Source organism: Aspergillus pseudonomiae (assembly GCF_009193645.1).
Source record: "Aspergillus pseudonomiae strain CBS 119388 unplaced genomic scaffold BDV37scaffold_112, whole genome shotgun sequence".
Classification (NCBI taxonomy): Eukaryota; Fungi; Ascomycota; class Eurotiomycetes; order Eurotiales; family Aspergillaceae; genus Aspergillus; species Aspergillus pseudonomiae.
This window is the reverse complement of record NW_022476104.1, coordinates 84,444-110,747: the sequence shown is the minus strand read 5'-3', so window position 1 is coordinate 110,747 and position 26,304 is coordinate 84,444. Positions and strand designations below refer to the sequence as shown.

Below are 26,304 nucleotides of genomic sequence, written 5' to 3'. Positions count from 1 at the left end.
TTTTCTTTCTTTTTTTTTTTGTGGAAGGATGGAATTGGAACATCAAAGTAAGAAAAGCAAATCCTCAACCAACCGACATCCCACAACAATATAATCAAGACTTCGCACTCCGTTTCGTAGTAAACCTCCTGGCCAAGGTAAGAGCCTTACCAAGAGGATTCCAATTGGCACTCTTCATCCGGCCCTTGATAGAGACAGACGGGACACGAGCTGTGCTCTCAACGGTCCTCGTCCTCTCCACCAAGTTCTCCTGTTTGGCATTATGCAAAGCCAGCACAGCCAGATGGCCCAGGAAAGTAGGATGCTCGAGTAATTCCTCGAGGCGAACATGGAGGCCTTCTTGCTCGAGACCCCAGGCCAGCTGGCCCATGCTGAAGATGTCGCCGCCCAGGCCGAAGAACGAGGAGTTGAGTTGGAAGGGCGGCCGGGGGGTCTCCGGGTGTCTGTTCGGGAGGACGTCTTGCCAGGTTTTGTTGAGGATGTCGGAGTGGACGAGGAGTTCGGAGATGCTTCTGCTGTTGAGGTTGGAGGTGAGGAAGTGCTCTTCTGTTGGTCTGGGGAGGTCGTCGATGACTTGGCAGGGCAGGGAGCGGAGGGTGGATGGTGAGGGGAGGGCGATTTGGGGGTTGGTGATGAGGCTGTGTGCGGTTTCGCAGAGCATGTCGAGGATCTTCGCGGCGAAGGCGGTGTTGATTGCGCTTCTTTCGGAGTAGGCGAGCGTGATGTCCAGCTTGCCGTCGCCTGTTGGCTTGGATACTACCGTGATGTCGGTGAAGTTGTCGACGACGCCCACGCCGCCCATCCGGTACATGTTGTCGTCGAGCTGCATGTGGCCCTCGTACTCGACGTTCTGATGGAAGACGGAGGTGGTGAAGAATGTAGAGTCGGGCCAGTCGGTGCAGTTGCGGATTATTTCTCTGAATCCCAGGGACTCGTACGGCATATTGGCGACTTGTTGATCTTGGAGGTAGCGGAAGATGTCGAGGCCGGTCCAACGGTCTCCGAAATTGACTCTGACTGGGATCATGTTAATACAGGGTCCGACGGTGCTTTCAATACCCGGGATGGTTGTGTTCCGGCCGCTGATGGTGAGCCCGAATACGACGTCGGATTGTGCAGAGAGCTTGGCCAGTGTCATGGCCCAGGCTGACTGCATGACCGTGGCGAGCGTGACGTCGCCGATAACTGTAGCTGAGATCTCGATGGCCTTCTTCTGCGCCGTGAAAGAGCCGATGTGTTGGAAGTTGTTGGGTGTCTGTCTTCTGATGATATCGGTCATCCTAGAGCCCTGTAGAAGTGTCGACCAATGCTGATAATGTTCTGGAGTGATACTGCCAGGGAGCATGCGCATGTAGTTCGAGAAAGAGGATGTTGGAGGAATAGGGCTGCCCTCGTAGCCCATTTTGATGGCCGACATGATTCGTGGCAGGCAGACGCCGTCAAACTGAGTGTGAGACATTCTGATCAGGATACGATGATGATCGGTATTCTTCTTCTTCACGACGTAGAACTGCACATATTGTTCGCCTTGTCGGGGATCCTGTTCTCGGTCACGCTGTTGTAGGGACTCAGTGTACTCATCCAGACTCTGCTCCGTCTCGTGAACGACAATCATTGGCCGCATCTTTCTCAGCACAACCTGGAAGAATTGGCCATGGAAGCAGACAAACACGGTCCGAAGGATATCGAAAGCGTCGACAACTTGCAAGAAACTTTCTCTGAGTCGTCTAATGTCCAATGGACCTTTACCATCAAGGAAGAAGTAGTTCAACATCCACCTGGACTTGAAGAGACTTGCGGTGATTGACATAGCCTGGAAGTCTGTAACGGAGAGAACGTCGGCAATTCCACCTCGGAAGACACCAATCTTGGAGCAGATGCTGGACTGCAAAGATGAATCGTCGATTGGCACAGGCCGCAGCACGGATATCTCGTCGGGTGAAACTGCCCTGGTGATGACGACCGCTGACTCTGGGACTTTCTCACTGAGCTGAATGGCCTGTGTATGAGTTTCAAACACTGCGGGCGTATCCTTAGCAACGACTATGGCCAGCATATCCTCGAACACCGGATTGCCGAAGACATCTGCTACACTCAACGAGAGACCTTCCTCTCTAGCAGCGCCAACCATTTTCATAGCAGTTATACTATCGCCGCCTAGCTTGAAGAAACTGCCTTTGCGGTTGACAATGTTAGGAGATAGGCCTAGTGCAGAACTCCACAGCGACCAAAGCCGTTTCTCAAGGTCAGTTGATTCCCTGGTATCTGTTGACGCTCTACTGTAGTTGGTCAAGGTCAGCGTAGAGTTAGAAAGATTTCCTTCACGAGGCAGCCGTTTCGTTGCAAATGAACCCTCCGATGCTTCAATATGAAGCTCATGGACGGTAGGTATAGCTAGCGTTCCCTCCTTGAGCATTCGTGTAATTATCTCATTGACGCGGATGTCAATCAACTTCTTTAGAGCATCACTGTTGAGCACGTCCGAGTCCATCAAAGCAGAGTTACTCATAGCCGAGGAATCATGGCTTGGGGCAAGCTTGAGTTCCGATACCAGTCTGGACGGGCGCTCAATAAAGCACGTAAAGACTTTAGCAATAGCATTTGCCAAGTCCTTCGCTTGACTGTCGGACACTGTGTCCTTCCAGTATCTAAGCATGATGCCCTCATGGCCCTTAGTTGTTTCAACATTTACAGTGACAGGATACTCGGTCGGATCATGTGCCCTTTGCATCTCAAATGATATAATCTTGTCACCTGAGTCTTGAGGAGCTGAACGATTTTGGATGGATAGAGTTGTGTTGAAAAGTGACTGTCCTTGTCGGCCAAGATCATGCTGGATCTGTGCCAGGGAGCAGTTCTGGTGTGGAAGGTTTCCAATATAATCACTCTGTACCAATTTGGAGACATCCTCTAATGTCTGACCCGACGTGAACTTGACTCTACAGCACAGCATGTTAATAAAAATACCAACAGCATCATGGATTCCAGGAACGGGAGAATCACGACCAGCGGAAGGATAGCCAAAGCAGATGTCGTCTGAACCCGTGAAGCTCCGAAGAACAAGTGCCCAGGCCGAAAGCGTTAGGTTAGCAAGAGTGACGGAATTATTTTCGCAGAACTTCTGCAATTCACCGAAGCGGTTAAAGCTCATTAAATGAGAGCCTAGCTGACGATCACCGCTTGACTTAGTAGAGAACGAGAGATGGCAGGGACGAGCTCCGGCGAGGTATTGTTTCCAGTGTTGCAACGCTTTGTCATGTGCTTGGCTCCTGGTGTACTTAATATAGTCACTGTAGCGAGGCCCGGATCCTGCAGGGAGCTGGTTTTTGTATGCCAATGCCAGGTCCCTGAAGAGAACGTCAATGGAGCCACCGTCGACGATCGCGTGGTTCATCTCGAGCTTCATAAGCACTCTCCCAGAGGCTGTCGTGCAGATGGTCAAATGCTGTGGAAACTTCACGCGCCTGTTAGCATTTATATCGTGAAGTTTGACTTGATCAAGTTGAGCGAATGCAAGCGACTCATCGCACTCGAATTCGAGAACATCCTCGCCAGATGCCTTGATTACCAGCTGGTCAAAAGTCCCACCCTTGTAGTTGCTATCGATGAACAAGGTACGCAAAGCTGGGTGCCGGCTGACTACCATTGCCCATGCCGTTCGGAGTAATGATGAATCGATATGTTTGCCCTGGAGAGAACGAACTTCGAAAATACCGTGGAACATGTACCCATGCGGATCGCGAAGTTGGCTGAGGAGGATACCTTCTTGCACCGGAGAGCATGGATAGATGTCTTCAACCCTGTCCCAGCTTTCAACTCCAACTTTAGGCAAAGTTTTCTTGACAAGATCATCCAGTCCGTCATATGTTGTCGGGAGTAATGGATAGTCACTGAGAGTTGGCGCGGGCGAATAATCCTTGAGAGACAGAACCTCCTCTTCAAGGGTTCTTCTGCACTCAGAGACCCAGTTCTGGATGCGTGATCTGTGTTGCATGTTTCGGTTGTATGTGAAAGAAACATGAAGCCTATCCTTGATGATGATCGCAGAGATCTCGAAGAGAGCAAACCGCGGCGTTTGAGGTCCCATGTCTCCTGCCAGTTCAAAGGTTTCGGCATCAACTGCGCCTCCATAGTGTTGGAACAGGGAGTCCTTGCGTTCCAATTGCTGGAGTTGACCGAGATAGTTGAATACAACCTCTAGGGGAACTGGGAAGCTTGTGGAATCATCTCCTGATGGATGGAGGAGACTCTGAGCAAAGTAAGGCCGGCTGTCATTCGCAATCTTACGTCTTGTATCCTTGACTCGCTTCAGAGTATTGATGATGTCTAGCCTCTAGTCAGTAACATTCTGCAAGTTTTCTTCTATCTATACATACCTGAGCCTTCGTCAATATGCAGAGGAGACATTGTTGTGAACCAGCCAACTGTTCTGGAAAGGTCAATGCTAGCATCCCAGGCTTCGCGGCCATGGCCCTCGTTGTAGATCGTCGGGACATTCCGATCGGCAAACACTCGACGGAAGGAATGAATGACAGAAGAGAGTAGAATCTCAACGGTTTCTGTTCGAAGAGCTTCATGGCAGCGGCCCAGAATGAAAGCAGTAGCTTCTTCGTTCAGTGTGAACGACTCCATCTTGACATGACCATAGAGGTTTTGAGAGTTCGCCATACCCCAGTATGCCAAATTGGGCGGCTCATTAGAGAACGGTAGTTGGATAACACGGTTTTCTCGCTTACTATTCTCGACCTGGAGGTCGCACCAGCTCTGGAATGACAGTGGCTTGTCAGAGGCCAGGGCACCGGTTTCAATGAATTCCTGCATGTCCTGCAGGACTATGCGCCATGACACCATATCAACACAAAGATGGCTGGCTACAACGAATAGAACTTGCTCATGACCGCGAACTTCAAATAGATCTGCGGCGAATATTGGCCCGTTCTGGATATCCAGACACTGCTGGCTTTCCGCAATCTCAGGCAACATGTCGCTTGGGCTATTAATAGAGTGAGTGCGGAACCGATAAGATGAATCAATATCCTGTGAAATGCTTAGCCTGGTATATTTAGGGTTTACAAACAGTATTGCACGTACCTTGGTGATTGTCTGTTTCCAAGTTCCATCAGAGGATTTGCTGAATCTTGCCCCGAACATAGAGTGTCGGTCAACAACCGCCTTGATGGCATTCTTCACAACATCTGGCCTTGTCCGTTTTGTAAGGCGGACTGTCATGCTTTGGTTGAAACGAGCTTTGCCCTGGAATTCATCCGTCGTCTGCATAAACAAGCCCTGAATTGGAGAAAGGTCGAATAATTCGCCAGACTTCTCTTCGTGCTTGACTGTCTGGACTATGACAGTAGATGTAAGGGCAAGCTCGGTTATCGACTTGCTCTGAAGAATATTGTGTAGCGTCAAGCTGAGCCCATGCTTACGAGCCCTGGAAATAACAGCCATGCCAGTAATGCTATCACCTCCTGTGGAAAATTAGCCTCCTGTCTTACGTGGATGAATGAAATATACTTACCAAGGCTAACAAATGACCGACTAGGATCAATCTTTGATGATGGAATGTTGAGAACCTGGGTAAAGACATCAAGCAGGACATTGATGGAAGAGTCATTGTCTTCTTCACCTTGGTGCTCCATGTTGCCCCGTTTGATGTTATCATAATCCTGCATTATACGATCATATGTCGATTCATCAATCTTCTCGATCCAGGCTGTCAACCGTTTCCTGTCTAGCTTTCCAGAGACCAACATGGGAAGCTTTTTGATCACAGCCCATGTTTGTGGGACCATGTAGATAGGTAACTGTGACTCAAGGCCCTTCTGAATTTCTTCAAGTTTGGAATATGCAGCGTCCATTTGATCCTGGCTGATAAGCTCGCATGCTCCATCAGAATTAAGACCGCTGCCTGAATTCAAAGATTCTAAAGACAAGATCGCGACCAGGCGTTTCTGAATGAGTCCTGATTTTGGTAGAATCACAACGGCGTGACGCACACGACGATCTTCGCACAGACGATGCTCGATTTCACCGAGCTCCATACGGAGACCGTGGATTTTGACTTGATGATCCTTACGGCTGATGTATTCAATAGAACCGTCTGGATTGTATCTTACCAAATCGCCAGTCTTGTATATCCTCCTGGGTGAAGGTAGGGAACTGGGGAAGTCTTTGATCCATGTTGGCTCAGTAACAAAAGCATCGGCTGTTTTCTCGGGGCTTTTAAGGTACTCTCTTGCAAGAGCGGCACCTTCCAAAGCCAGCTCTCCGATGGCACCCAAGGGAGAGAGCCGGTTGTGATTTTCAGGGTCCACAACCCACGTCAATGTAGACGGAATGCCGTAGCCAATGCAAGCAGGATCAGTGCCTGGGGTTACATCATTCAGGACAGCGAAAATAGTTGTTTCTGTTGGTCCATAACCATTGATCAGTTTAACGCGATGGGCCCACTTCAGGACTACCTCCCGTGACAACTTCTCCCCTCCGCATGCAAGCACTTTCAGAGAAGGGACTGTCGATGGCTCGATAATGCTTGCGATAGATGGGGTTAAGAAAGCCCACGAGACATCCATTCGCCGAATAGCACCGGCAACGTCATTCAAGCGCTCGTCTTCACTTGGAATACATATACAACCTCCATGCATCAATGTGGCAAGAACTTCCATGACAGCGGCATCGAATGTAAGAGAAGCGAACTGGAAGGCTCGAGAATTTTCGTTTAAGTGCACAATGGGTGAGAAAGCTGTAGCACTGCTAGCAAGTGCGCGATGATCAATGATAATGCCTTTGGGGCGGCCTGTACTTCCTGAGGTGAAAATTGCATAAGCCATGTTTGATGGTGTAGCACGGTTAAGGCTTGGGGTCTTCCTTGCAAGAGCACCATAAGCTCGTATGGTATCTTGACTTACAGGGACGATGGTCTTAACGGAGCCTGCATAGCGATTGCGATATTGAGGAGAGCAAAGAATAATTCGGGCTTCTATGTCTTCCAAGATCTCTTTGTGCCTTGATGTTGGGTAGGCAGGATCCAGAGGCACAAATGCTCCACCTGCGATAAGGATACCGAGTATGGTGACTATTGCCCATACAGACTTATCCAAGCAAATCGGCACTAGTGCTTCAGGCCCAACCCCACGGGAGTTAAGATAGGCAGCGAATGACGACGCATAGTCATACATTTCCCTGTAAGAAAGTTGACCGTCCCAGGCACAAATAGCCGGGGCCCCAGGCTGGGCAGCGCCCTTCTCGCGGATGATTTCATGAACACATCTATCAACCCGAGTTGGCTGTCGCTGATTCCACGAAAGGATTTCTTGCTTGTCTTGAGGGCTGGCTACATTAAGGTCACCAACCTTTCTGATGTCCTTCTCAGAGAAAGTGAGCAACTGCTGTATCACATGCGTGAACTGATTTGTGAGCCTTTCAGTTTGCCAGCTGTCGAGAATGATTTCGTCATGATGGACAGTCAAAACCAGCTTTGAACCGCTGATTTTACATTCAACGGTAAGTGGGTGAGTAAAGAAGTCGCTACTGGTTTGGTTATTCTCTGGAACCCACAGGTCTCCATTCATGGTTTCCTCTTCTGTTTGTATTACCAAGAGATTCTGGAAGTCGCAAGCGAGGGACGTATTGTCGTTGAGCCTCCGTATCCGCTGGAGTCCAGAGTGCTGGTGTGGTATCATTGCTGTGGTTAGTTTGCGTATGTTCTGCAAGAATTGAGTGACCAAGAGCTCGTTGTCAACCTGCACACGTGTAGGAACCGTTGTAAGGACAGGCCCGGCGACTTCAGTAATTCCGCGGAGATTGATGTTCCTTCCCATGAGTGTTTCGCCAAAGCAGACGTCACTGGAACCAGTATGAGTTGAGATAACGATGGCCCATGCAGCGCGTATAAGCTCGGGGAGAGTTAGATCTTTGCTCTCTGGAGTCCGGCCGATCTCTACAATGCTGTGATGTCGATTTCCGACACGTACAGCATCCGAAATCGAAGCCTTACTTTGGGGGAAGGGCGAGCAAGAGATGTCCGCAAGTTGTGATCTCCAGAAGTTGTCCGACTCGGACATATCCTTGTCCTGCAGGTGGCTAATGAAAAGCTTGTATGGAAGCGTAGAGCCCGTAGCGGAAGGGCTTTTATACAGCTCTTCCACCCTTTTGAGAATCAATGGCACACTCCATCCGTCGTACAGTGCGTGGTGTATTGTCCAAATGAAATAGCGGGAAGAGGAATCTCCACGTTGAACAATTGCATAGGCAGTCAGTGATCCTCCACTTTGGTTTGGCAACTCTGGCGTGTCATCCATGATCTCATCTATTGTTGTTGCAGCAGTCCAAGCAATAGGTTCCTTGTCGACCACAACTTGAAGGAATCCCATAGAGTCAGTATGCACAATACGAGTTCGCAGAATATCAAGTTCATCCACGGTTTGCTGCCACGCCTCTCTGAATTGCTCTAAGTTGACTTCGTCCGTAAGCTTGAAAATTGGTCGAGCTATGTAGGCTCCTTGTTGCTTAGTTGAGAGTGTGATAAGACCTTCTTGCACCGGACTGCAAGGGTAGATGTCAGTTATAGATCCATCAGGTATATGACACTGATTAGTAACTTCTTGTAAGGCTTCTTTGCGCACCGAAGAAGGCAGAAGGCTAAACGGCTCGACTGTCACTGTTTCCGCTGCCGTTTCCGAAGGCTCACAGATCTTCGCCATGTCTGCCAAGATAGGGTTTGCGTATATATCGGCTACAGTGAGTGCAATACCCTGGGCGTCTGCAGCGCTGACAAGCTTCATAGCTGAGAGGGAATCACCACCGATTCCGAAGAAGCTATCATCAGTGCCGACAGAGCCCGGTGCAAGCCCCAATGCTTCCTCCCACAAAGCCACAAGCTTTCCTTCAGCTCCACCTTCTGCTACTTGCCTGGAACCATCATTGAAGGTAGTGTATTGCATCAGTTTCTCTTTTGGCAGACGTTCAACTATGGCACGAAGCCCTTTGCGGTCAAGCTTTCCGGTTGCTGAAAGTGGTAGGCGACGTACCGGAAAGAAGAGCTTTGGTATCATCACAATCGGTAAGGACTCTTTCAGGGAGCTATGCAGCTTCTTCGCAATGTCCGCTGTAGTTTCACTGGTGGAAAGCAGTAGACTTGACTCATCCTCCTCGTGATCACCAGTAGCGAAGAAAACAGCGAGGCATTTTGCCACAGTTTTTGCTTCTGGCGTAACTACCTCAACGGCAACCTGTGTGCTCGCTGGCAAGTAACCGACGCATTGTTGCTCAACTTCTTCCAATTCTATCCGCTGGCCGTTGAGCTTGATCTGAGTGTCTTTACGCGAGATAAAACAGAGGCTGCCGTCGGAATTGTACCGAACCAGATCTCCCGTACGGTACATGCGCTCCTTATTCTCGAGGATTTTCTTTAGCCCGCTATGTTCAGCCCACCGAGCGTCTGTGATAAAGACCTCCTTAGTCTTTTCAACATTGTTGAGGTAGCCACGTCCGATGTTGCAGCCTTCCAATACCAATTCGCCAATTGCCCCGATAGGGAGGAGACGGTGGTAATTATTGGGGTCAACGATCCAAGTCCTGCCAGCAAAGGCAGTGCCAATTGAGTTGTAATCCTCAGTGAGACGTCTTCCTCCATCAATTTTCACACTTGCCGTAGAAGCTATGGTGGCTTCTGAAGGCCCGTATGCATTGATGACACACCTGTCTGCCCAGCGGTCAACATGACTCTTGGTCATTATTTCTCCTCCAGCTATGACTGTTTCCAATGTGGGGACAGATTCTGGATTCAGAGTATTTGCTGTTGATGGCGTCATGGTGCACATGGTGGCGCCCATCCTATTAATTGCCCCAGATAAGTCGTTCAGTCGTTCTTCTTCGCTAGGGATACAAATACAGCCACCTGTCATAAGGGTTATAATAGTTTCCAACACGTGTACGTCGAATATGTAATTCGAAAACTGAAGCACACGAGTCCCCCGGCCCATCCGGAAAATCTCAGGGAATGTTGACGCAGCTATTCCAAGCGATATATGCTCAATGACTGACACCTTTGGCTTTCCTGTTGTACCAGATGTGAAAATACCATAGGCTGCATTGTTTATGCTTGGGGTAGCAGCAGGCATTACAGTTGCTGGAATTGTAAGCCCATCGATTGTTGCTTCACAGACTGCAAACGCACTATCGCAAAGCCGGGACGCTTTCTCAGTATGCTTAACTGAGCATAACATGACATGAGTTCCAACGTCTTCCACTAGACCCCGTAGTCGAGCTTCTGGATGACTTGGGTCCAAAGCGACAAATGCCCCGCCAGCCTTTAACACAGCGACTTGGGCGATGACATACCAGGCTGACTTCTCGAAAAGCAAGGCGACAAATGTTTCGGGTCCTACTCCGAGACCTATAAGATACTGAGCCAGTCGAGTTGAAAGGTGCTCGACGTCTGAGTACGTAAGATTCGCATCCCATGAGCATATTGCAGGGGTTGATAGAGGGAGATATAATGCCTGTTGCTGAATGATTTCGTGTACACACTTTTCTGGTCTATCTGGTAACTTCGCATTCCATTCACATAGCTTTGTGCAAGACTGCTCGCTGAGAAAGTCGATATCACTTATCGTGCAGGTCTTGGTATCTTGATAATGGGCAATATTTTCCAGAGCCTTAAGAAAAACGCTAGCAACGTTTTCTGCTTGACCAACTGACAAAGCGTTCGTCCAATAGTTCAGGTCAATGCGCGCGTCATCTTCAGCAACCTCGACATTGACATAAACGGGAAACTCCGCAGGATCATAGATTGATCCCACCTCCACAAACTGAACCTCCTCGGAGTTTACTTTGTTCGGTGGCAGCTTCCTGTATGAGACGCCAGTGTTGAACAGTGTCGTATCCGAGAGTTTCAAGGCGTGTTGTATATCAATGAGTGACGTGTTTCTGTGGGATAGTTGTTCCATATAGTCATTCTGGACCTGATGTAGGATATCTGAGAGCCAACTATTTGCGGGCATCTTCATTCGGCATGCCAACAGCGTTATAACCGGCCCGACAACAGACTCGATGTCTTCGACGGGCATATCTCTCAAAGAGGCCAAGTAACTGAAGCAAACATCACTGGAGCCACAGAATTGACCGAGCGTAAGACCCCAGGCCGTGCTAATCGCAGTTGACAGAGTTACTCCACACTTCTCGCACGCTTCTAGAAGTTCGCTGTAGAAGTTGACGTTCAGACGAACACTTCGAAGTTGCTTTTCAGAGATGAGGCCATCATTAAGCACCGGAAAATGGCAAGGCTTGCAGTCTGACAAATACGAGCACCAATAGCTGGTGCTGTCATCTTGCTCACGCAAGTAATGTAGGAAGTTCTTGAACATCGGTCTGCGGTATGCTTCCAGCTTTCCAGCGTATGCCAGCTGTAAGTCTCGGACTATAATTGAAATCGAAGAACCATCCATGGAAACATGGTTGATTTCCAGTCTGCAATAAAGTTTTCCAGCAGCAGTCTGACAGATAGTAAATCGGTGAGGTGGCCGAGATCCTACATAGGTCATTGGGCGCTGTTCATCAAATGCAGCAAGCACTCCACTCTCGTCCACACATCTGAAAATGCTTGGCTGAGAGTCGATGGTTTTTAGGACCACCTGACAGAAAAGCTCCCGGCTGGTGAGCTTGTCCACAAATATCGTCCGTAGCATTGGGTGATGCATAACCACCTGTTGCCAAGCAAGCACCAGTTGATTGAGATCAGGCTCGCAGAGCGAGCCTTTCACTTCGAACGTGTCATGCACAGAGTAGAACCCTTCGTCTCGGGAACGGCTCAATAATATACCCTGTTGCATGCGCGAGCAAGGATAGATATCCTCTACTTGCTCAAAAGATTTGATTCCAACACTCGGCAGTCTATCCGAGAACATCGCTTCGAGCTCTTCATACGTTAAGGATAGCATTGGGAAACTGCTTAATGTTGGTTTTGGCGCAAGGGACTGCAATTTTGAACCGAGATACTTGAGCAGGTCATGACAGTTTGAGATCCAATGTCGGATAGCTTGCTGATGCTTCATATATCGGTTAAAGGAAAACGTAAAACGCAAGCGTCCTTGAACACCCATCGCAGAGATCTCGAAAAGGGCAAATCGCGGGGTGTTCTCGCCGAAGTCTGCTGCTCCACCACCTCGACCAGCCTCTCCAGCCATCTGATTCATAAGCTGGAAGAGGCCATCCTGTCTCTGCAAGTCTCGGTGCTGGCCGACATAATTGAATGAAATTTCCATGGGGCTAGGATGGCCACGGTCTTCCGCATCGCCCACCAGGCGCCGTGCAAAATCCTGCCTGCCATTATCCGTAACGCGTCGACGGAGGTCCTTGACACGTATGAGTGTCTTTACTGGGTCATCTTCTGCAATCTGCTGTAAGGTTATTGGGTGCAGAATAGTAAACCACCCAACAGTACGCGAGATGTCTATTCCAGAGTCCCAGACCTCCCTACCATGGCCTTCGTTGTAGATCACTGGTAAAGATCGGTCGCTAAAGGTCTGCTGGAAAGAATGCAGAAGAGAGGCGAGAAACACATCAATAGGCTCAGTCTGAAGACTTTGGTGACAGTCCATCAGGAGAGCATGGGTGCTCTCTGCATCGACCTCAAATGTTTCGCAATCCACGTCTCCGTAAGTTATAGAACATTTATCCATTCCCCAGTAGGCGAAGTCCGGTGGAGGAAGGTTTTCCAATGCCATGTTCGGTTCCTGGCATTTGTTTACTTGCATTTGGCACCAACTCTGGAAAGGAAGAGAGCCGGTTTGCGATTTAGCATCATCCGGGTTCAGAAGTAAATCCTCCAGATCTTCCAGAATGATTCGCCAGGAAACGATATCGACAACTAGATGATGGGCAACGAGAGACAAAACATAGTCCTTGCCATTTCCTTTAAACATATCAACTGCTAGGACGGGCCCGGCGAAAACATTGATGCTTGACTGGCTACCGGCAATGGCATGCTCAATCTGATCTTGACAGTTCACATCATGCATGCGCCAACGGTAAGAGCCTGCAATGTCTTCCATAATACGCTGCTGGAACCCATCAGCGCCAAAGTCAACCAATCGTGCTCTGAGCATAGAGTGGCGGTTAACAAGCGTTTCTATACTGCGGCGCAGGTCATGCTCATCGACTTGTTGATTCAAACGCGTCAGCACGCTCTGGTTGAAATGTCCCTGGCCCTCTTGCCGCACCATGAAATGAAGCTTTTGAATTGGCGAAAGGCCGAATGGTTTCTCAATAGTTTCCTCATAAGATGCTGGCTGTTGAATCTCCTTTGCACGGGTTGCTAAGTCCCGGATCGACTTACTCCGAAGTATATCTTGAACTGTGATACCGATTCCCTGCTTTGTGCAGAAACCAACACATGTTAATCCGGCAATCGAGTCACCTCCCTGACTTAAAAAGCTTTCGTCGAGGCTGATGTGGTTTCTGGGGATATTGAGGACACGGCTCCAGATGGAAGCCAGTCGTTCCTCTGTCGCATTTTCAGACCGAGTGCTACTCTCATTAGGGATGGGGTCAAGCTTGGCGAGTTGGATATTTGGGTCATTTTCCAGGTTGCCAACCCAATTTGCAGTAGCCTTTCTGTCCAGTTTACCGGATACAAGCATTGGCACAGTCTCGACACACAACCACACAGTTGGGATCATATACGCTGGTAAGCGTGCCGACAATCGATCACGTATCTGAGTTATGATTGAATTCTTCTTTGAAGTCTCAAGAAGTCTCAGGGGTACCGGCTCTGAGTCTGAAATCTCGTCGATGATAGGCAAAGACAATACCGCTACGATTCTGCCTTCAGAGAACCCAGACTTCGGGAGGAACACAAGGCAGTGCTTTATGTTTGGATCAGTGTTCAGGTTGTCTTCGATCTCGCCCAACTCAATTCTTTGTCCATGAAACTTTACTTGTGTGTCCTTTCTCCCTATATACGTCAGCGAACCAGCTTCGGAATTATACCGTACCAAATCGCCGGTCTTATAAAACCTCCGGACTGAATCTCCACCCTGGCGTTTTGTCCAGGATGGGTCATAAATAAAAACCTCATCAGTTTTTTGCTGATTATTAACGTATCCTCGAGCTAGAGAAGGGCCCTCCGCGAGCATTTCCCCGACGCAACCAATGGGCACAAGTTGGTTGTGATCATCTGAATCTACAATCCAGCAATGAACCCCGGTGGGAAGACCTATATCCCTGCTATCAGAGGAACTAGTGACCTTTGAGTTGACCGCAGCTGTAACGGCAGTCTCCGTGGGCCCAAACCCATTCACAAGGTTGATTTTGGACCATGTCTCCAGGTGCGATTGAGACATTGCCTCACCGGCGAGCACAAGACTCTCAAGTTTTGGAACATCTGAGATATTGATGAAGTCAACGAATGATGGTGTCAAAGTAGCATGGTTCACTCTCATGTCGTTGATTACTTTGGTGATATTGTTTAGGCGGGCTTCTTCACTTGGCACACAGACGCAAGCCCCGACCAACAACGTTGTCAGGATTTCAGCCAAGGTCGCATCAAACGTATGTGCCGCAAATTGTAGTACACGTGAGCTGGCAAAGACACGGAGTTGTGGTGCATGAGCCATTGCACTGGATACATATGCTTTATGTTCCATCAAAGTGCCCTATGAACATCAGTTGAGGGGTATTCCTTCCCGTAAGACCGAGAATAACAAACCTTTGGCTCTCCGGTTGATCCGGAAGTAAAGATCACATATGCTGCGTTGGAACCCTTTACTTCCGTTAATAGGCTTACGTCTCCGCGGGGAATTGAAAGTTCTTCCCAAGTGTCACCGTCTAGTGGTATCAAGTGCTCTACCACCGCCCTTAAGTTCTGGACATGGTTTCTGGAACACAGCATAATTTTCGCCTGTACAGATCGAGCAAGAGACTGTAAGCGAGATGCTGGGTGTGTTGGATCTAAGGGCACAAAAGCACCACCAGCCTTCAAGACGGCAAGCATTGCCACAATATTCCATTTCTGCAGGCACCTGTTAAAATCTTGTAGGGAACAGCAAAGCAAAAGGGCCGTGATAGTTTCAGGAGAAACGGTGGGGGGAAATACACGATTCATTTCGGATATTCAAGCTATTCGGGACACTTACGGATTTGTCAAAACATAGGGCTACGCGAACTTCAGGCCCAACACCTCGCGCTTGGAGATGGTACGCAAGTTGAGAAGCTAACAGATCCAATTTGCTATATGTCAAGCTTCCATCCCAAGCACACACAGCTTCGCTCTCGGGCTGGAGTACTGTCTGCTCATGGATGGCTTCATGAATACAACGGTCATGGATCTCTAGAGCCTTTGCGTTAAACTTGCAGATGCGAGCCCAATCGCTTTCTGATATGCCGCTTAGTTTGCTCACTGCCGTGTCATCTGCCATAAGAACTCGGGCTAACGTCTCTTGGAAATAGCTGGATATGGTCCTGATTTGCTCGGTTGATATATCGTTATTCCACCACTCCATAAAGATGCCCATATCTTCATACAAAACCTTCACGTGAAGGCGAAGGTGGCACTGATGATCGAACGTTAGTAGGTTCTCGTCAACAACCTCATGGCATACAATTTACCTCATTTGGGAGGGCAATCACCGCGACGGGGGTATCTATTGAGGTCGTTGTCGTCTCACGACAATCTTGAATCATCATCATGGTGTTATACAACCGAAAGTTTCTAGTCACCACGCCCGGAGTTCCACATATCTCAGCGGAATCGGCGGGGTCAATCGGACCCTTCGCTTTCTCAAGCAATCCTCGAATAGAGTCATCCTCGCTGACTGAGAGTCTGCATGTATGGATTGCCGCACTATCTGAGGAACGGGTCGCATCATCATGAGCAGTCAGGTGTTGGCAACCGAAGCAAATATCTGGAGAACCGATATAGCGGTAAAGGACCAAGGCCCACGTGGTTTTTAATAGAGCGTCGAGTTGTCCTTCCTGCCACGCCGAAATCAACTGGGTGGTTTCTGAACTGCTCGTCCTGGTCCTCATCGACATAGGCCGTTTAGGACCTTCGGATAGAGGACCAAATTTTGGCAAAAAGCATTGGGTAGAGTGGGCCATGCTGGTCAGTAGCTATCTGCAGAACACCGCAGAGACAAATGTATTAGATATTAGGAATATAGAGATATGTAAAAAGGAACGAGAGCTGACAGCCCACACAATGCTCCTTCGCACTTTTAAATTGTATCCTAAAATCATGGGGTATTATCATGGGGTCTTAGAATTTGCTTCGACGAAAATAGATCAATGGAGCTAAAAGGACTTCATCACATAGCGACGGCTTTGCGCAGCCGCTACACCCGAAGAACACGAAGGTACCAACCACCAATGACAAAACATGAACGCCTTGATTGTTAGCCACCGAGCTTCTTACGGGGTTCTATCTACCCTTGCTTTAGTGTGAGTCCGGGTGATGTCCGGAATGAAGTTAATGGCTTTCGAACTTCCACAGTGGGTCTGGGCCCATGTGCATTGTGCACCCCCCCGGTGTATGGCTTGAAGCCTAAGAAATGATAACCCACATAGTGGACCCATAGTCAGGAGAGGCGGATTGGAAAAAGAAAAGAAAGAAAGGGAAGCGCAAAATGAGGCTAGAAGCTGAATGGCTTGATTGCAAGGACCATGTACTCCGTAAGAAGTTGCCCCATCATAATCCTTGGAGTTCTTCCAGGTCTGGAACAAGAGATCAGTAATACGGGCGATCCTAGATTGGGTAGGTGTCAGGTACTCGGTAGAGAAAAAATAGCCGAGTTCACTTGAGTGGGCTCTGGAACGGGCCAAGTTTCTCACAGGTGAAAGGATTCTTTCTCTTCAGACTAAGTGGGTTCGTCGAGCATCCACTCTCAGAACTTGGCAGCATCAGCAGGGAAGAGTCATCGCTGAGCCTGCTGCAGTGCTTTTGGATGGTTCAGGTAGTGAACCCAGTGACTTCCTGGGCGGAGCAACAGCTCCTTTCCCGTTCAGGCAGCTGGTTAGTCTCGGAGGTTTTTCATTGGGCTCACGCAAACATCTCGTGGGCATCAATTCCCGTTCGCTTCTACATCGACTCGTACAGGGTGCATAAGATATCGTACTGCAGCATCCTAGATGCATAATTCTCTTATGCACCGTTACATTCGTCTACAGATATGATAGAGCAGATCATGACCTCCTGTTCAGGGATTGAATCAAGAACCCCTTTCAGCCATCGCCCCGATGGGGATAGGACAAAGCAGATATGGTCGATCAGCAGGAACCTAAGGCGGTTAGAATCTGAATCACTAAGTTCTCGGATGCTTCCCTTGCTTAGTCGGTAATCACTGTGGCGAACTATACTATATTCGAACTCAATTGGTAGCGAAAGAACGATGTTTGACCCTAATATTAATGACAGAACGCATGGTTTTTAGCTCGCTTAACTGGAATCTACAAGTATTAAAATGTCTGGGTCACATGGAAATATTCCGAATACAACCTCAGGTTCGGCAAGGTCATCCCTTGGTAGACGTGTACGATTTAACGATCACTAAGCATATAGTACGGAGATTTTTCTTGCGAGGTGTCTATAGTTCAAGCCGAGATCCGAAGGAAAATGGAAGGATCTGGATGCGATTGGCCTGGGGAAATATCCATCGTTGAATTTCCACACCAGCAAAGTTTTTGATTTTTGATTTTTGATTTTTTTGATTTATTTAATTTTTCCCCGACAGCCGTTTGTTCGTTAATGTGAGCGTCATGCAAAGTGGAGAAGTTGTTGACAAAAAAAGGCAATGCAAGGGGGAGAAAGCACTAGTACGAGTAGTTCTGGTCGTAAAATCGATGGTCTGCATATCGGGCCGATATCTGTCACACCTCGTAATTTTCTTATTTTTAGCTAATTGCGAGTAAAGTCCGACAACGATTATTGCCCAATCGGGGAAGTCTAGGATGAACTCAGCTGTCAAGCTGAGGATATCACTAGGTAGTCCCACAAACTTTTCCTCGCCGGAGATCTATATTTTAGTTTAAGAATCGAAGATCCCTGGGGAAGAATGGGTACGGGACGGTGGACTAAAATCGTAGTTCCGGACAATGGCGATGTTCTACCGAAACCTTAACCGTTGACATGAAATCCCACACTGATTGAGTAGCGCTCGGCCCTACTCATATAGAATATATTATTCTAAAGGATTGATAAATGTTTTAAGATTATTTATTAATTAATTTAAAGCTTATGGCTGAACTAAGGATTTTCTAGTAGTAGTACGACGGAGTAGTCGTAGTAGGATGTATCTAAGCTTAGGCATCAAAATATTTAAAGTTAGCCGTAATACTGATCCCTAGGTTTAGGGGCTTTTTAAAAGCGGTAAGGTACTGCAGGATTCAATCAATTATCAAAGCGGTAAAGAATAGTGTAACCTTACAGATAGATCTAATTGCTACGAGTATGTAATATACAGAGTAGTCATATTTTAGTACCCTGTCCAGAACCTCGATTGACTCGGATTGAGTCCGCCAGAGACCCCCGAGGCTTCCACCACGACGCATTAACACAAATCGAGTTAGCTACAAGTGGGCGGCGTCTCAGATCCGTTGAATCATAGTCATCGATCACGAAAATCTTTGTCTACCTGCTCTGCAGTAAGTAAGCTCTAACCCAATCAATATAGTGGGTCAAGACCGTCTACTCCGTAGTGCTGCTATTGACAAGGAATATAGACAATATACCTACGTATCGTGGACGTATCCACACAACTGCCTTGGTTGATCGCAATGATTTTTCCTCCCTTGGTTTTCCTTGGAAGCCACTATTGGAATCTTGTTCATGAATGGGCAACGAAGCAGCTTGCCACCACTAGATAACTGGTCATCCCACACCCTAACAATCTTTAGACCCACAGCTTTCATGGCTCAGTGTTATCGATTCTGCCATCAAGGCAGGTGCCTCATTTTTTTCCCTTTCCGTTGCCTTTTTTTTTATTTGTATTTCTCTTGATGTTGTTGTTGAGACTCAGGCAGCCCATGACGAATAGAAAATTGTCTAGCAATGAGCACGTCAGTAGCACGCTACAATTTCAAATTAGTTGATAACAGGCCGCGATGTCTATGACAAGGACAATGGCGTTAGCAATAACTTCTCTTGTACGGAGTAGGTACTACTTGATTCGGTGACGATTTTTTTTTTCTTTCCTTTTTTGTTTTATTTATTCATTTATTTTTATAGACTCATTTTCCTAAATGTAGACATTTCTGCTTTAGATATCTAGTGGCTTCTCGGGTGAGATGGATAAGAACTCAGCAAGCACACTACATACTACGTTGGATTATGCTGCTTCTCAGCTCGGGATTTGAATTAAACCAAGTCTTTCTCATCCGTATTCCGGTCGTCCGCAACAGCCACCCGAGCTCGTTCCGGAACTAGTACGCAGTACTTTTGATTTGGTTCGTAAAGCATGCTTACTATGGGTCCATGACTCCATCTATATCTCGGAAGCTTATATGTGGGGACCACGACAGGGATGCCCTAATTTGTCCAACTGGTTACTGGACTCTTCTTAGGTAAACTATTCATGTCCTATGCCAATATAAGGAAAAAGAATTTGAAAAACAAAAACAAAAAATGGAAAAGGAGATAGCCGGGCCATAGCTCGAATTGGGAAAAAGGGCCATGCTTGCTAGTTCCACTCAGGTACGAAATATGATAACAATAATGATGACGATAATAATACTTTCCGAGAGATGTACAACGAAGTAAGAATGAAGCCACAATTGCACTGCATGCTCCTCGTGTTGCCCTACCTCGAACGCTCGATTTATCGCCACTCATCATGCGAGGGGAGCGAATTATCATCATCCCACAGTTACGTAGAAGTGGTGGTATACTTCTCGCCTGAGACAAAACTCTATGCATGGCAAAGACATCTCTAGAACCAGGAGAAAGCAAAAGAAAAAGAAAAACTCATAATAGTGGGACCCCATTCTGCAAGAATATGGACCAGACCGAATCATTTCCTTTGATAGCCGAGCGCTGGGTTCAGATGAACACATTGCATTGGATCGGTGACAGATGGTTTTGCGATGATAATTCTCCTTGTGATCGTGTTTGTGATGGAACTAGTGGATTAGACTTCCATTATTCTCTAGTTGGTTTCTATTTATTTATTTATTTATATCTGTATTTTAACTATTTTCTCCCTAATCACACCGTATATGATGACTAGGCTGCTATGAAGCCAAAGCAAAACCGGATTAACAATTTGTCAATTGGATTTTGATTTTTTTTAAATCTCTTTTTTCTTCTTCTTCTCCATTATTAGGTAAAGAAAATCCATGACAGATTGCCATTATAACAGTTCCAGCCCACCCATGATAGTGGTTTCATTGTGATAGGACACCATAGCGTAGCCATGGTGGTGTATTCAAGCTTCCTCTCGTGCCAGCGGGAGGACAATTCATTTCAAATTCCCGTCCGGTCCTGTCGAGATGGCTTCGACTTCTCTCTGCTTTTTGAGGAAACTATCCTAGGAATATTGCCCCTTGGGGTTATTCTTATAATCGCAACCTATCGACTCTATCATCTGTTTCAAAAGCAACGTAAAGTGGTAAAATCATGGTTGTTATGGGCAAAACTTGTATGTATAACTTCCTTTTTGGGATAATCATGTCCCGTGATCCTTGACCTTTGTTTGCGCGTCACCTGGCAATGGCCTGAAATTACCCCTTTCCTACCGCTAACCTCCCATTTCAGACAACGTGGGCTCTTCTAGCGATTGTTCATCTTGTCCTAATAGCACTATGGGCCCTTCCAACAACAAACCGAACGCAAGCCTCCATTGCTGCAAATGCGGTGTTGACTGTAGGTATCTTGTTCCTCGGGGTCCTCTCTTATGCGGAACATTATTATTCAGTCACGCCCTCTCTTCTGCTGAGCATATACCTGTCCATCACTCTGCTTTTCGACATAGCAAAGACGAGGACGCTTTGGCTACGCGAACTAGCGGAAATCAACAGGACAATTGCAATTCTTACTTCCGTAGCAGTAGGAGTGAAGGCCTTACTCCTTCTTCTTGAAACCGTGGAAAAGCGGCGCATCCTCAAGAATAGCTATGCCAATTATCCACCTGAAGCTACAGGAAGTATCTTCAACAGATTCTTCTTCTGGTGGTTAATCCCTTTGTTCAGGACTGGATTCTCCAAGCTACTTTCTGTGGGTGACTTATACACACTTGACAGGCAATTGTCGTCCAAAACACTGCATGATTCTTTGGAGACTATGTGGAACAACGGTAATAAGCCCTAAATGACTGACCAGTTTGTTCTACAGCGGGCTGACGTGGGCCAGGGAACAAAACCTCATTGCTACTTGTTACATTTAAGACATTCAAGTGGCAGCTTCTCTCGGCCGTGCTTCCACGAGCTTGTCTCGCTGCTTTGAACATATGCCAGCCTCTGTTATTACATAGATCGCTTTCATATTCGGTAGAGCCAGAGACCAGTGCCACCACGAATATCGGTTACGGTTTGATTGGTGCCTATATCCTCGTGTATCTTGGGATGGCGGTCAGTATAACACATACGTTCCAGCGTTCTCACTCTTGCTTGCTAATTTTTCCTTCAGATAACAATGGGCCAGTATCAACACATGACATACCGCGCCATCACGATGGTGAGAGGTGCCGTGGTCTCAATGGTGTACAGGAAAGCCACTACACTGAGCACTGAAGATGCTGATCCTGCGTCATCTCTTACGCTGATGAGCGCTGATATAGAAAGGATTGTTCAAGGGTGGCAGACAATCCATGATATCTGGGGCAATGCCCTGGAGATTGGCCTAGCTATTTTTCTCCTGGAACAGCAGTTGGGAGTAGCTGCTGTGGTTGCTGTGGGTGTCGCTGTTTGTGAGTCTGAATTCACCTTATCTGGTGATCAATGTGTTAATGCATATGTTTTCGGGTAGTGGCTCTTGCTGGCTCATTAGTAAGTCTTGCGTTTGTGATGTCGAGACAGGCGATGTGGCTCGAAGCAATCGAAAGACGCATTTCATCTACCACGTCTATGCTTGCCTCTATGAAAGGGATCAAGATGCTGGGTCTGAGTGACCTGCTTATGACATGCATCCATAACTTACGGCTTGACGAGTTGAGTATCTCGAGGAATTTCAGGAAGCTGCTAGTATGGAATATGGCCTTTGGTATGTTTAATATGCTTGGCCTGTGATAATCTGCTAATGACTCCATGCAGCTTGGACAACTCGGATTTTCGCGCCGATATTCGCATTCGGTGCGTTTGTCGGTATCTCACATAGAAATGGAAATGATGCTGCCCTAAATACTTCGACGACTTACACCTCACTGTCATTGTTTGCCCTTTTAGCAGACCCACTTTTGAACCTGGTGATGGCTCTGATGACTTTCTTTGGGTCAGTTGGCTCCTTCCAAAGGATCCAGGAGTTCCTCGAGAAGAAGGGTCATGCGGATTTTAGAGATAAGTCCCGGCCAATCCAATTAGAGCCCGCTCAGGAATCCAAGCAACTACTTTTGGTTGAAGACTCTGAGACCCTAAGTGATGAGTCAAGCTCGGCCAAATCAGAGAAGGAGCCAACAGCTCTATATGAAAACATGGTCACAATCAAAAATGGAGCGTTTGGGTGGGATATCCAAAAAGAACCTCTACTGAAAAGGTTGACAATCATGATCCCTCGTCAGACTTTTACAATGCTGGTGGGATCCTCCGGCTGTGGAAAATCAACCCTTCTCAAAGCTATTCTTGGTGAAGTGCCATGCTTATCCGGTACCATTAGATTATCGTCTGAGCGTATTGCGTACTGTGATCAAACACCGTGGCATATGAATGGTTCTATCAAGCAGAGTATTGTGGCAATGTCCGGGCTAGACGAGGATTGGTATCTTTCAGTTATCCGCGCATGCGCCCTGGTTGAAGATTTCAAACAATTACCCAGGGGAGACCAGACAATTATTGGGAGTAAGGGCATTGCTTTGAGTGGAGGACAAAGTCAGCGTATTGTGAGTAAACAATAGATCAGCAATTATCCCGTCTTATCGCTAACATTTCTGCTCTCTCAGGCACTAGCAAGGGCAGTATATGCCAGGAAAGATATCATAGTTTTGGATGATGTCTTTAGCAGCCTTGATGCAACAACAGAAGAGCACATTTTCCAGTGTCTCATTGGTACACATGGCCTGCTCCGTTCAATCGGCTCAACTATTCTCCTTGCCTCATCTTCTGGTAAGTCATAAACCAAGTATTGACCTCCTCCCTTCCTTTTTCTGTCTATAAGCACCATGCTAACGAGCTATACTTGTAGTCAAACGAGTCCCTTTCGCAGATCATATCATAGTACTCGGGGATGAGGGTCATGTCATTGAACAGGGAAGCTTCAAAGCCCTTGATCTAGCAGGCGGCTATATCTCAGGGTTTGCGTTAGGTCTACCAGAGCAAAACAATACTTCTGAGAAGCCCGGTCATTCAGGAAAGTCCGATATTCTAGTGAGCTCTGTTGAACAAGGCGAGGACAGCGAAGCGGAAAGTCCTGTGGCGGGCGGCGATATTTCGATTTATTTATATTATGTCAAATCGATCGGCTGGCTCCCCACTCTGATATTTATCATCGCGATTACAGGATTCGTTTTCTGTATATCATTTCCCAGTGAGTTCAATGCAAACCCTCTGCTTTCCTGGAGTGATTGAAACTTGCTTACCCATCATAAACAGGCATTTGGATGAACTGGTGGGCTAGTTCAAATGAAGCGGAGCCTGGTAAGCACACAGGCTACTACCTGGGAATTTACGCAATGCTTGGTGCTGTTGGCATGCTTTGTCTAATTCTTGGTTGCTGGTAAGTTGCTGGTCACTGCTTAGCTCACGCTATCTTCTGTTTGGACACTAAAGACGGGCTTCTTAAGGCAAATGATCATTACTATGGTGCCTAGATCTGGAGAAAACTTTCACAGAAAGCTCTTAAGTACAGTTTTGAGGTACGTTGTATCACTTCCGTATTTAGAATCATTTCTAATGACCTCTACAGCGCACCTATGTTGTACTTCTCGAAAACAGATAGCGGCGCCATTCTAAATCGATTCAGCCAAGATCTACAACTAATTGATATGGAACTTCCAGTTGCTGCGATTAATGCATTCGTCAGTAAGTCACCCTTACAGGATTCTAATTGTCCGCCAAACTTCAGTTGGGGAGCAATCGCTTATAATTGTATGATTTCTAGCACTCGTTCTCTGCATATGCCAAATGGTGTTTATTGGAATAGCCTCAAAATACGCGGCCATCTCGTTCCCGGCTGTCATTCTAGCGGTTTACTGCATACAAAAGGTGTACCTTCGCACCTCACGACAACTACGATTCCTGGATCTTGAGGCTAAGGCTCCTCTATACTCTCACTTTTCTGACTGCCTCGGTGGTCTGGTGACATTAAGGGCTTTTGGCTGGCAACAGTCCATGGAAGAGAAGAATTACGAGCTGCTTGACTATTCTCAGAGACCTTTTTACCTTTTGTATGCCATTCAGCGCTGGCTTACACTCACCTTGGATCTTGTAGTGGCCGGGATTGCGATTCTGTTAATTGTCCTAGTTGTGGTACTACGTGGGTCTATGAGTGCAGGCTATGTTGGTGTGGCCTTGCTCAATGTCATCCTGTTCGGCCAGAGTATAAAACTGCTGGTGACATTCTGGACCAATCTTGAGACTCACATTGGTTCCATCTTGCGTGTTAAGATGTTCTCTGAGAATGTACCTTCAGAGAATCTGCCTACAGAACAAGACAGCTTGCCACCGGACTGGCCTTCGCAAGGAAACATAGTCTTTGAGTCCCTCAGTGCAGAGTATAGGTAGGCACATCCAGGATCACATATCACGGCATACAGTACTAACACGGGGTCATATCAGAGCTTCGGAGCCAGTCCTCAGCGACGTATCTATGTCTATTCAAGCAGGCGAGAAAGTGGGGATCTGCGGCAGGACTGGCAGGTGAGATTGGTTGCACGTCTTTCTGATACTGTACAATGACTTATATATTTTGGTAGTGGCAAAACCTCCCTCTTAATGAGTGTCTTCCGGATGGTTGAGCTCAGTTCTGGAAGCATCCGGATTGACGGCGTCGATATATCAAAAGTGCCACGGCAAGAAGTACGGTCCCGCATTAACGGGGTTGCCCAAAGCCCTTTGTTGATAAGGGGAACTGTCCGAGAGAACATCGATCCAACAGGCTGCCACACTGACAAGACCATAATGGAGGCCCTCAGAACCGTCCAACTATCTTCCAAGGTCCAGGAAAACGGGGGCCTAAGCACAGAAGTTGACGAACTCTTCCTATCTCACGGGCAAAAGCAGCTCTTCTGTCTCGCTCGAGCAATCCTGCGCCAAGGGAATATTCTCGTCCTCGACGAAGCTACCAGCAGGTACGCATTACAATTCAAGAAGATGGCGTGTATCAAATACTCACATATCTCCCATTTAGTGTCGATACCGTAACAGACGAGATCATGCAACGAGTTATCCGGGAAAAGTTCAGCAACCACACAATCCTCACCGTTGCCCACAAGCTTGAAACAATCCTCGACTATGACAAGATAATCGTGCTGGACGCCGGCCGGATCGTTGAGTCTGGCAGTCCTTATGCTCTTCTGGCTTCGGATACCTCGCATTTCAGCAAATTATATGCAAGCTCGAAAATGGAGGAAGCCGAGTAAAATAACTTGTCTACATATGCGAGATACCCATATAGCATTACTTTCAAGAGTATGAATAGTTTCTTAATATATAATTCCCACTTATTTAGTGAGTCTTGCCCGTTATCCAGGTGCTACATCTAATATGAACATTCAGCTTCTGAGCCATCTAACTTTAAAGTTTTTAATACACAAGTTGCACAATCCTAAAATATATTCCTCCAATACAGGGCTAGGGCTAGTAACCCGAAGCCGTAGTTAGATAAAATTAACTAAGTTCAATCAAGTATCCTACACCAAACAGTACTAGACAATTCCCATTCAGCAAACTGCAACCCCATGTCATAAATATATTTATCCCTACGTATGTACAACAACGCCCTAGAAGGATCTACAGGGGAGAGAGTTACCATAGTAACACTTAATTTATTCTATAATTTCTACCGCCCTACGAGTCATTCTAAGGAGCCAAAACGCCCCATAGTACTATTTTTCGAGAGCCCTGAGGCGAAGATGGTAACTTTATTAGATGCTGGAGGAATATGACTGAAATTTTTCTGGATTGGCATGTCGCATACTATATTTCCCAAGGGTTTTTGTTTCAATC

General features: G+C 47.2%; 2 protein-coding genes across 2 annotated transcripts; one reads left to right on the top strand and one right to left on the bottom strand.

Moving 5' to 3' along the window:
* Nucleotides 1-94: 94 nt before the first annotated feature.
* On the bottom strand, nt 95-16,101 carry nrps1 (nonribosomal peptide synthase Pes1; the record flags this gene model as incomplete). Its single annotated transcript, XM_032088247.1, has 7 exons — nt 95-4,326; nt 4,377-5,037; nt 5,092-5,471; nt 5,522-14,657; nt 14,711-15,013; nt 15,138-15,554; nt 15,610-16,101. The coding sequence occupies 7 exons, from the start codon at nt 16,099-16,101 to the stop codon at nt 95-97; spliced, it is 15,621 nt and encodes a 5,206-aa protein (XP_031936085.1).
* A 4,153-nt stretch (nt 16,102-20,254) lies between these two features.
* Nucleotides 20,255-25,945, top strand: abcB (putative ABC multidrug transporter). The gene is made up of 15 exons (XM_032083441.1): nt 20,255-20,630; nt 20,747-21,284; nt 21,341-21,558; nt 21,617-21,896; nt 21,956-22,189; nt 22,240-23,021; nt 23,082-23,244; nt 23,324-23,665; nt 23,731-23,854; nt 23,922-23,993; nt 24,044-24,159; nt 24,239-24,857; nt 24,916-24,996; nt 25,053-25,427; nt 25,487-25,945. Exons 1-15 carry the CDS (start codon nt 20,406-20,408, stop codon nt 25,716-25,718), a joined length of 4,401 nt encoding a protein of 1,466 aa, XP_031936084.1. The 5' UTR covers nt 20,255-20,405; the 3' UTR covers nt 25,719-25,945.
* Nucleotides 25,946-26,304: the final 359 nt, after the last annotated feature.

Bases quoted from the DNA above. Each gene is read 5' to 3' on its own strand.
- abcB (XM_032083441.1), top strand. From the start codon at position 20,406: ATGGTGGTGTATTCAAGCTTCCTCTCGTGCCAGCGGGAGGACAATTCA. The intron at 24,160-24,238 runs GTAAGTCACCCT...TATGATTTCTAG, and splicing joins TGCGATTAATGCATTCGTCA to CACTCGTTCTCTGCATATGC. The intron at 25,428-25,486 runs GTACGCATTACA...TCTCCCATTTAG, and splicing joins CTCGACGAAGCTACCAGCAG to TGTCGATACCGTAACAGACG.